Source organism: Achroia grisella, unplaced genomic scaffold (genome assembly GCF_030625045.1).
Source record: "Achroia grisella isolate CSIRO2021 unplaced genomic scaffold, CSIRO_AGI_Agris_v1 utg2167, whole genome shotgun sequence".
Taxonomy (NCBI): Eukaryota; Metazoa; Arthropoda; class Insecta; order Lepidoptera; family Pyralidae; genus Achroia; species Achroia grisella.
Window position 1 is genome coordinate 564,645 of NW_026712716.1, and position 11,597 is coordinate 576,241.

The 11,597-nt window shown below is 35.6% G+C and overlaps 1 protein-coding gene across 1 annotated transcript in view; it reads left to right on the forward strand.

The window, feature by feature from the left end:
- LOC131842365 (rho GTPase-activating protein 7) overlaps positions 1–11,003 on the forward strand; it is a 396,667-nt gene extending 385,664 nt beyond the window's left edge. Inside the window, exons 11-20 of the mRNA XM_059190907.1 lie at positions 210–322; positions 672–924; positions 1,482–1,585; positions 1,957–2,081; positions 2,643–2,802; positions 3,900–3,994; positions 7,091–7,228; positions 8,471–8,611; positions 8,859–9,128; positions 9,915–11,003. Coding sequence (XP_059046890.1) covers positions 210–322; positions 672–924; positions 1,482–1,585; positions 1,957–2,081; positions 2,643–2,802; positions 3,900–3,994; positions 7,091–7,228; positions 8,471–8,611; positions 8,859–9,128; positions 9,915–10,029 — 1,514 coding nt within the window. The 3' untranslated portion in view covers positions 10,030–11,003. The remainder of the gene's footprint in view (positions 1–209; positions 323–671; positions 925–1,481; positions 1,586–1,956; positions 2,082–2,642; positions 2,803–3,899; positions 3,995–7,090; positions 7,229–8,470; positions 8,612–8,858; positions 9,129–9,914) is intronic.
- The last annotated feature ends 594 nt before the right edge of the window (positions 11,004–11,597 follow it).

Sequence of the window (11,597 nt, forward strand, 5' to 3'; positions counted from 1 at the left end):
CTCTTTAAGCGTCAACATTGAAATTAAAATGCCATGAGTGAAAGGACCAATCAAAATTTATAAGAGCAACTCTGCTAAGATAAATCTTTAGGAGATTATTATCTCCTAAAGATTTATCTTAGCAGAGTTAATACTGGAAATCAAATTAAACAAATTGGAGTTACAAAAACCAGAATAACTTACGAATCTAAATAAAATATTGTTTCCAGATAAGACAGTGTTTGGAGTTCCACTGACTGTGTCACTACAAAGGACGGGCCATGCGTTACCAAAGCCAATACAGAGTGCGTTGAAATGGTTGAAAATCAATGCTTTAGATCAGGTGAGATGTTTCTTCTTTTTGATCGTGCCCTCACTGTTGAGGATCGCGACTCTAAACAATCTTGTCGACCAGCTGTCGCCATCAGTAGTCAGACTGGTGTAGTAAATATCTAAGAACTATTCTAATTAAGTTCAATTATTAGAAAATAAAATAATGTAGTCTCTGGAATAACTTCTTCTAGTTTCTGGAACGACTTCTGGTTGTGTATTTAATATATTCTCTCTAATAAATTAATGCCAGTAGTTTGTTCAACTACCGTCATTAGATTGTCCAATAAAATTTTGCGATAATTTTCGTCGTGCTAAAACCCGTTTAACTATATTAATCATTGAAATATTGTTTTTTCCAGATGGGCATATTTAGAAAAGCCGGCGTCAAATCCCGTATAGCGAAATTACGGCAGACAGTGGAAGCTGCTGGTGCTGCGAACGCGCCATTTGCAATAGAAAACATAAATACAATTGATCCTAACCAGTCGAACCTCAACTTCGACGGGTCTCAAGCTCACGACGTGGCTGACATGGTCAAGCAGTACTTCAGAGAGTTGCCTGATGCGCTCCTCACTAATAAGCTGAGCGAGACCTTCATCGCTATTTTCCAACGTAAGTTTTGTGTTTCTACAATATTCTTCCTACTACTTGAATTTTAGCTTCTTCTGTATGATTATTTACTTTGCTGATAGTAATTATTACTTTGTTAAATTTTGTTGCTTTGTTTGTTGTTCAATAATTAATTAATGGTTTATAGTTTAACGGTTTTAGTTCACCGCCTTCTTACCTATGGTCACGGATTCGGTTCCTTATACCGACACGACTATGTAATGATTATTTTATTTTATTTTATTTTATTCATGTCCGTCATACTCGTGACTACCCTTCACAGCTTCCTTGCATGTTGGGATTTCTCTGTTCAGGTTCGGGGTCGGTTCTCTGCTGATTAGATACATTTTCCCTATTTAAATTTTAAAAACATACTGTAATTTTCTGATCATGTACAAGTTTATTTGAAAACAATAAGAGCTAAGTTTTTTATTATTTCTTCTTAGCTCGAAAGCACTCCGAACTGACGGTAGATATCATAAGAGTCTGTAATAGACATAAGGTCTTATGTTTTAATTTAGTTTATATTGTATAAATAAATGAATAAATATTGGTTTCAGATGTCCCTGAGCCATTAAGGCCGGATGCAGTACAATGCGCTTTGTTACTGTTGCCTGAAGAACATTTGGAGGCTTTGCATTCCTTATTAATATTTCTGGCTGATGTAAGTATTGTTGGGTAAATGAGATCGCATTCAATTTATTCAAATGTCACTATTTTTTTTAATGGATGTTAATGGTATGTTGCACTCGCCTGCGCTAACGGTTTACGCTAGCGGGGCACCAGTTAAGGATGATAAGATGAGCATGAAATCAGGTCAGCCCATCTTGGCAAATGACAATTTACCACGATGATTACCAGGGGAACCGCGTGAAGGTCAACCTGACGACAATGGGATTATTAGTCCACATTACTGACAATCAAAGGGGAATCCCACAGCAGAAATAAGTAAATTTACTGTTACACAGTATATTTATGGTATGGTAACAGTGGTAGACGTCGTTGAGTGTGGTAAAAGCGGTGGTGTTTGGGCAGGTGGCGGAGCAGTCGGGCGTGAACCAGATGACGGCTTCGAACCTGGCGGTGTGCCTGGCGCCGAGCCTGCTGCGGCTGCACCACGCGCCGCCCGCCGGCAGCACCAAGGAAGGACACTCCAACAGGTGACGACCATACAGATACACATCCTCACCGTTGCTGAATACGTTTACCAAAATATCATGTATGCCAGGAAAAATAGGCTACACCACCGAGACCGTCAATAATAATAATAATTGATAAAACAGTATCTAATATATAAAATTCTCGTATCACCGGTTTCGTATTTATACTCCTCCGAAACGGCTTGACCGATTTTGGTGAAATTTTATACATATATTCAGTAGGTCTGAGTATATATTTATAACATATTTTTATATCCCTAAGTGTTAGGGGTAGCTCACCCCAATTTTTTTTTGTCATTTTTTTTATTTTTATCTTTTGTAATGTGGCATTAAAAAATACATACATCCCTAAATTTTTACCCTTCTATTTTTAATAGCGATAATTTATATGGCAAAACGACGTTTGCGGGATCAACTAATATTAAAACGCGCACTCCATACACTATACTCATGAATTAAATGTTTGGACCCTGCTAGGAATCGAACCCACGACCTTCGGAAGAAACCACCAAACCTCTGAGGCCATCGAATATTAATGATTTTAACGCAACGATTTTGCAGAATGGTGATAGAAAGTGTTGCTGATCAGCGTCAGATAAGCGAGAGTCGAGCGGCCCACGCTTGCCTCTTGCTTCTCATACAGAAGTACAAGCAGTTGTTCCTAGCTCCCGCTGATATGCTGGCCAGGTGTAAATTCAATTACTTCGAAGAGAGTGTACCGGTAAGCCTACCTGTTTCTTATCTTTACTTTCTCTATCCACCCAAAGGTAGTCTGGAAGAGATTGCTTGCTCTAGCAATAAGACCAGCTTTTCGATATCGTTTAATGTAAATTTAAACGACTAAGTGGTTTCTAAGGACTGTATATGTTTTATATTTTATTTTTAGTTTGAAGAGAAACTACAGTCGCTGATAGTAAAAGACATATATTTCAAAAGTGACAAATAATAGAACAATAGAAAATGGATTTTAAATATATATAAAAAATACAATAAAAATCTAAGAAGGTGCGTCGTGCACAGTAAACTTAGTATTTTATTTTTTTGTACGCTTTTTGATGCAATATAGAGTATAAATAAAATAAAAATATACGGGGTCAAAGACTATACCTATTGTTTTTATTTATATCCTGGACAATGAACACTGCGCCATCTAGTCCAATAAACAAAGCTTGTGTTATGGTTACTAGATAACTGATATAAATACTTAGATTTTTTTGTAAATACATACATAATTGCTTGTTTCAGTCTGAATATTTTCTATCGTAGAAAATATACAGACTGAAACAAACAGTCATACTCATGAATACAAATGTTTCCGTACGAGGTATCGAACTTGCGACTATCGGAAGTAGAGCGGTGTGCTAAACCTCTAGACCACTGAGGCCGTCAATAATAACAATAATTGATAGAAAGCAATATAGATCATAAGTATAACGGTTTAATTATACTAAAATGGTGGGTGGAATTTATCAAAATCCTTTCTTAGGGGATGCCTACGTCATAGTAGCTTTATGCATGCAAACTCTCAGCCCGATCGATTTAAAATTGACAAAGTTTCATACAAACTTTCATCCCCTATTTTATCTCTTTGGTGGTAGAATTAATCAAAATCCTTTCTTAGCGGATGCCTACGTTATATCATCTATCTGCATGCCAAATTTCAGCCCGATCTGTTCAGTGGTTTGGGCTGTGCGTTGATAGATCACTACGTCAGTCACCTTTGAGTTATATATATTTAGATGACAGCAATAGAAATACAAATAAGTAGAAATATAAATAATATTTTATTTAGAAATACAAAAAACAATTTCATTTTAGGTGGCGCTGGAAGAATTGGGCGGAGATTTCAATCAAGACTGGAAAGGATTCCAGCAGGCTTGCATCAAAGCTTTACTCAAAGAAGCCAAAGAAAAGTGAGTTCACTACATTGTTAATGTAAAAATTCCAGAAGCTACCTAATTTTCTTTTAATGTCAAACAACTGCGCCTATATAGACCATTTTATAGACTGTGGTTCTCCTTTTAGTGATACTATTTTTTGTCTATGACATCTACAGGAATATGTGAGAGTTGACGCCACAATTTCTATCACCTACCTAATGCATTATTATAGTCTGTTTTCTAATCTAAAAAGAAACTCAAAGAATCTGTGGAGACTCAATTGACAGGTGTAAATGTCAAATTTACAAATAACGTTACCAGCTGCGGGGTAGTGCTGTACCTGCGATACCGATTCGTTGACTTGCATTTTTAATTTTAAATGAGTAGTTACGTATGTAAATTTTGAAAATATATTGTGTAACCAATGTTGGTTACACAATATATTTTCAAAATTTACATACGTACATTAGTGTTACTGTCTTTGTATTATATTAAACAACATGAAAATACATTTTTGAAGTTTTCGTACATATACAATTTTTTAAGTTATTAAGCTAAATACCAACATTTTTCTTTTATACAGTTATATTTAAAATAGGTGTATATTTAAAATACGAAAGTAATTGGTTTTATAAAAAAGAGCATTTCGTCTTTGTTTCAGTGAAATATATGACAATAAAATAACCTATTTTTATACAACAACCCAATATTTATTAATACCTATACTTTATCAATTTTGTGTTAAATAAACACCCTCATATTATTTGAGTGTAACCGATAAAAATCGGTAATTAATATTAATTTCCGATTGTGTCACAACGCTATTCAAGAATCTCAAAATGCTGGCAACATTGGTCATGTCAAATTAGTCTCTGAGATAAAAAACAGACTATAAATTCTGACAGCTATCCCAACATTCACCATTACTCTGTAACGTCTGTCACGATCGCAATATGTCCGTCTCTCACATGTTACTCTTATACCTACACTTGTGTATAGATTCTAACTTTTTTCATGCTTTTTTAGAGTCTGTGGCCGATCGGGAAAGAGGTGAGACATCGATGTTAGAGCGTGTCCCACTTAACCTTATATCATCGATGTAGATTTCACAGTTCTGTTTCTACTGTGTTTAAAGCAAACTATTTCATCTGATCCTTCAGATCTTCAACATTAGTTTCACAAAAGCCTATATCATTACATAGTATAAAATAAAGACGCTATTGCAGTCTGTCCCTATGTATGCTTAAATCTTTAAAACTACGCAACGGATTTCGAAGCGGTTTTCTTTAGTACATAGAGTGATTCAAAAGGAAGGTTTATATATATAATACACGTACGTGCAAAGCCTGGGCGAGTAGCTAGTAAAGTATAAAATACAAGTCATGTTTTTATGCAATACATAATTATAGTTGTTTATTATGTGATTTATTTACATCTCCTTTATTTATTAGTCAAGGTACTTAAGACTTATTGACTCGGGAATACGTGTTATATTTAAATTGACAACAATCTTCATATCACCGTAATATTTGATATAAAGTACAATTTTGATTACTTATTGAATATATATTATTTTGTTTAATTACAAACCATTTGCATGCGTGAGATCACAAATACGGTGCGGAAACCTGACCATCGCTACTGGAAGTTACCACCTTCTCTGTTGGTGATCAAATTCCAACCGTTATTGGATCCACAGCTATATTGAGATACATATTTCGCGACTGGACTATGACTTCGCCGAATAGTTAACACTAAATTCAAATTGAAATTCAAAAATCATTTATTCATGTAGGACATTTTTGGCACTTATGACTGTAAATTTTTAACAACCGTCCAGTTCAATATACAGATCCAATTCAGAAGAACTGGCAAGAAAATCAATTGAATTACTATGCTTCCAAACTTTAGGATTGTTTAAAAGAGCAACACACAAGTTTCTTGCTTATTCTGTTTGTGATGAGAAAGCTTTCCGAATAAGCGGTAGATTTAAAAAAAAATTATTATTTGAATAAATGATTTTCTATTCTATTCTTTATTTATTGCCTAATTTTTCTCGTTTAGACGCGTGTAGTCTTAGTTTAACATTTAACATACTTTTCCTCTACTTATGGTTTGCTTTCAAATACTTCGTTTAAGATTTTTTTATCATCTCAGTAGAAAACAGAACTGTTTCTTTCTGAATCATTAACAGCAGATCAGTTTCTCACTCCATTCTCATCGTAGTGACGTCGTGGCCACTTAGGTGTTTTACTGATTTGTTTTTTTATGTTTGTACGATAATTTTTATTTACAAATTACAACAATGTTTAGCCAACATTAATATAATTGCATGTCAACGCACTTTTTAATCGCAATACAGCACTTTTAATATTATCGCTGACACTATTTCAAAATCCTTTTTATGTGTTCACTTTAAGAAAAAATTAAAAATTCTCTTAGATATTCAATTCTTGTCTATGGGCATAATTTTGTTTTAATACTTAGTTACTAGTGGCTGGCAAACGCAAATTTTCTCAGATACTGAATTTTTCTCTATGGTTATAATTTTCTTTAGTGTAGTGGCTGACAACGCAAACTATAACAAACTCTTATATTTATAAAATCTGTATTTCAGCAACGAATCAATTTTAATTAGTGTTTATTTACATTATTTCAAAACGAAAAATTTTGTTTGTTACAAAAAATTTTAAGACTTTAATAGCAAAAATATATCTGTAAGAAATTATATGTTTTTATTAACAAAAAGCGTATTCAACTAGGCGTTGATTACTTAATTATATATCCATAAATATTGACTTAAAAAAAATTTAGTATTTAATTAAATAATTTAATAGGTTTCTTTACTATAGTAGGCTTGTATAGAACATATTAAATTTCAATTCTTTATTATTTTCTAGAAGTAAGAAATAGGCATTTTATTTTCCTCTCCTCATTTAATGCTCAAATCAAACGAGCTACATCTAAGTCTTCACGTATTACAGTAACGATTCTAATACGATATGTGATAAGCTTCTGAGCTTTCATAATTCATACAGGCTTGAAGCTTTATCGGAATGTTAGAATAACCTGTCTGGTATACACTTTTTCTTTTTTAAAGTTACTTAATTCTAAAGATATATTTTCCAGAACACGTGGATGGATGTCGGTGTCAGGTGCTGCACCTCATGTGGAGTTGTGCTGCAAGAAAGTGGGTGATGGTCATCCTTTGAGATTGTGGAGGGCTACCACGGATGTGGAAGCACCACCGCAGGAGGTTATGCAAAGGTACGTCTAAGGGGCCATACATAAATGCGTCACATGTTAAAGTGGTAGAGAGTTGACAAATTCTGACAGGGACAAAGAGTAGGATTAAATGACTGGTCATCACCATCATCACCATCATCATCACTCCTCTAGGGAGGTGAAGGTTGTAGCCTCGGGGTGAACCCTTTTGCCCCGGCATCAACTCCGAGGGCAACAACCCCTGGGTTGGCTGGATTTAAGCCACTTAGAGCGAATAATAAAATCAAAATATCCTAAGTAATGAAGTATTACCATACTTAGGGACATTTTTTTGTTTTTTTGTTAGAGCGATAGGGTAGAATTAATCACGAACAAAAAACTCCGGCATTAGACGCTTTGTTGGGATATCTAGGAGTCTCATTTAGTTTTATGAAATCATGAGGGGACTCTCATTGGGGAACATAGGGTCTATTTCTACGTTATTGGACGTAATGTTAGGCCTAGGCCTGTGTACATATCATGACCCTGGTACAGCTTATGCATTACCATTTCGGAATTTTAATTCAAATTCCTATTATTAAAAAATTATTAAAATCGCATTATCTATCCCTGTAATAGAATAATAACACGTCCTCTCGTCCATTATTATGTAGTATATGTATGTTTATCTATAATTGTATAATAAATAGAGTGTTTAGTGCGCTTCCTACCTTCTCTCTTTATGTAAATACTCTCTGTTAGCACCGGGTTGTCTGTAAGAGATTGCTGATAGCGATAAGACCGCCTTTTGTAAAACATTTATTTTCATTGTTTTGTACTTACTGTCCTATGTTTATGTATTCGCAATAAAGAGTTTTTATTATTATTATTCTATAATTAAATTCTATACACAAAGCAAATATCATGCAAATCAATTTACGTTTCGTTTGCTTGAAAAGGTAACAACAAACATACATCCATTCTGATTTGTTTTCGCTTATAAAGTTGTAAGATATCTACATAATAACAATAACCTTGGACAATTAAGCGGCGTCATTTAGTCCCAAGCTAAGCAGAGCTTGTGTTATAGCTAGACAACTATAAATACATAAATATATTTGTAAATACATGCATAATATACATAGTATACAAAAAATCATAGTCATGAACATAAATGCTTGCATCATACTAGGTATCGAACTTGCGACTATAGGAAGCAAAGCGGTGTGTTAATCCACTAATCCACCGAGACCGTCAAAATTACATACATATAGAGTGTATGATTATTGAATGATTTTATTATAGGATACTCCGAGAGCGACATATATGGGATGACTCGTTGATAAAGTGGCGTATAACAGAGAAGCTGGGCACCAATGCTGAAGTGTTCCAGTACGTCACTGCCTCCAGTGTGGGCCTACCGCCGAGGGATTATTGCGTTTTAAGGTACCACTTACAAATTATTGCTAGAAATGCATGTAGATGATGTAGATGATGACGATCCATCATCGATCATCACCCATCCATGATCATCATCATCATCGTCAATGGTGATCTCTTTGTTTATCTTTCTAGTAAGATCTGTTAATAAGACCTGTCTTTAGGCTACTTTCATTGTAGACATTCATTTTAATATGATACGAACGAAGTCACGGTTAACAGCATACAATAATCAAGGCTGTGTGGTGTTGAGGTCGTGGCAGCAGGGCGGCGGCAGTGGGGGCGCGGGCGGGTGGTGCGCGGTAGCGGAGACCTCCGTGGCGGGGACCGCAGCGAGCGCCCCCGCAGCCTCCACCGGCGGCACCACCACCACCACCACCACCACCACCACCACCACCACCACCACCGCCGCCGCCACCACTCCGGAGCCGGCGCGCGGCGTGGTGCTGGCGTCGCGGTACCTGGCGCAGCCGGCCGGCAAGGGCCGCAGTCGACTCGTGCATCTCGCGCGCGTCGATACCATGTAAGCCGCATCATATCTGTAGTATCACCACCATCACCATCTCCTCTATCTCCACCACCATCACCACTACCGTCATCACCACCATTTAAAAAAAATAAATTGCCACCTACAACCACCTTCTACCAACGGTATTTGCGAACCATTTAAAAAAAAGAAACAAACTAAAAAATAAATTGCCACCTACAACCACCTTCTACCAACGGTATTACCGAACCGATACGATATTGAAAGATTTTTTTTTTATACTACTATGGTGGCAAACATGCATACGGCCCATCTGATGGTAAATGGTTACCTATGGACGCCTGAACCACCACGTGCGCGTTGCTGAACCTTAAGAAACCTTAATATACCCTTCTTAAAAACCTCATGCTGTAGTCTCGTGAGAAAACCTCTGCAGGAAGTTCATTCCACAATCTAAATGTACGCGGGAGGAAGCTCCTCTAAAACCGCACTGTCCGAGACCACTTAGGTTCCATCCAACGTGTGAGAATTAATTCCCTGTCGATGGACAAGTGGTTTCGGACAGTGCGGTTTTAGAGGAGCTTCCACCCGCGTACAGGAGAGCGGTGCGATGGTAAAAGGTAGCCGTAGGCATTATGTCGAACAATTCCTCAGAAAAGAGTCCGTAAATTCATACAAAAACTGATTCTTCTTAAAAGGCATGCAACGGTAAAGCAACGGTAATCGCTTACCATCAGATTTAAAGATTTTTTTAATCAGCGAGTGAAAGCATGTGTTATAACTAAACTAGTGTACTATAAAATACATATTACTCATTTCCAGGGGCCGCACACCTGAATGGTATAACAAGTGTTACGGCCACATCTGCGCTCTATACCTGGCCCGCATCCGAGCTTCGTTCAAGCACAACACAGAAGGACCTGAATCTAACGTATGATCTAAGCATTCCACTTAAGCAGAACCCTAAAGTCTCTGCTTAAGGTCTAATAAAAATTCAGGCGAAAATCCCGCTGAATATTACCTGAAAAGTTGAAACCTAGTTCTAACTTTTTCATAATTCAAACTTTATAGCTAGTAAGGAAATTATAAACATTTTCGCGTCGTTGATATTAAAAATTAGAAACGTTCATATAAAAAAATCGTTAATAAAATAATTACGACTGTACCGTACATTTGACAGTCTAACAATATATTATAAGATAAATCCAATTTTAAATCTCAAAATAGGGTATATGATGTTGTTATCGGCATAGATATTATATTCCAATATATTTAAAAGTTTGACCAAAATTCTGATGTTAATGTAAATAGTTAAGGTAGATATAATGAACGTGCATAATTACTAGATTATATGACAACCTACCTCCACATTTCATGGTTTATCCCATACAATTAGGGAGACATTAAAAATCGACATAATAGAAATAGTTTTGGTTACAAACTATCTATATTTTAAATATACATTTCTCCCGTGGTGCGTTGTGTATAAAATATTGACTAATATTTAAATGAAAAATATAATCTCATTGGATATATTTGTATGGAAATTGAATGAGTTTTACCATATCCTATGTATAGTTATCGACATATCACTAGTCATATTGTATAAATAACATTCAAGCACATAATAACCGTACCTGTCCTGTGTTCAGGAATATAGTATTAAATTCTTAATCGTATATATATTAAATGTGAACGCAAAGTGTGTGTAAAAGAGTTTTAAATATATATTAAAACCGATAACAATTTTTATGTTACTTATATTAATATTGTAAAAAGTCTGATTGTATATATAAATTAGGTGATCAGTCTGAATGACCATCACATTGTACTTAGCTAGTTATCGCGCCGTGGTAGTGTTTCATATGACATTATTACACTATATATAATAGCGACCCGTCCCGGTACATACGAATGTATTATAAGTATTTAAATTTCTCGGCTTGTTCTATATATAACACGCATGTATCTATATATATATATAACTCAAAGGTGACTGACATAGTGATCTATCAACGCACAGCCCAAACCACTGGACGAATCGGGCTGAAATTTGGCATGCAGGTAGATGTTATAACGTAGGCGTCCGTTAAGAAAGGATTTTGAATCCCAAGGGGATAAAATAGGGGATGAAAGTTTGTATGAAACTGTCAATTTTAAACCGATCAGGCTGAGACTTTGCATGCATAAAGTTACTATGACGTAGGCATCCCCTAAGAGAGATTTTGATAAATTCTACCCCTAAGGGGAGAAATTAACGCGAGCGAATCCGCGGGCAAAAGCTAGTCTATACATATAACTAAAATTGAAGTGTCTGTTTGTAATATAGAAATAACCGTTTTTTACTACATGCATATGAATACAAATACGGTACATACACCAAAATAACATTTGTTACCATTTTTGTCTGTCTGACAGATTAATTTTGGGAAACCACAACTTATATGTACTCTCTAAATTCCAAGTTTCAATATGAACATTTAATTTGGACTGAATGGACGACAA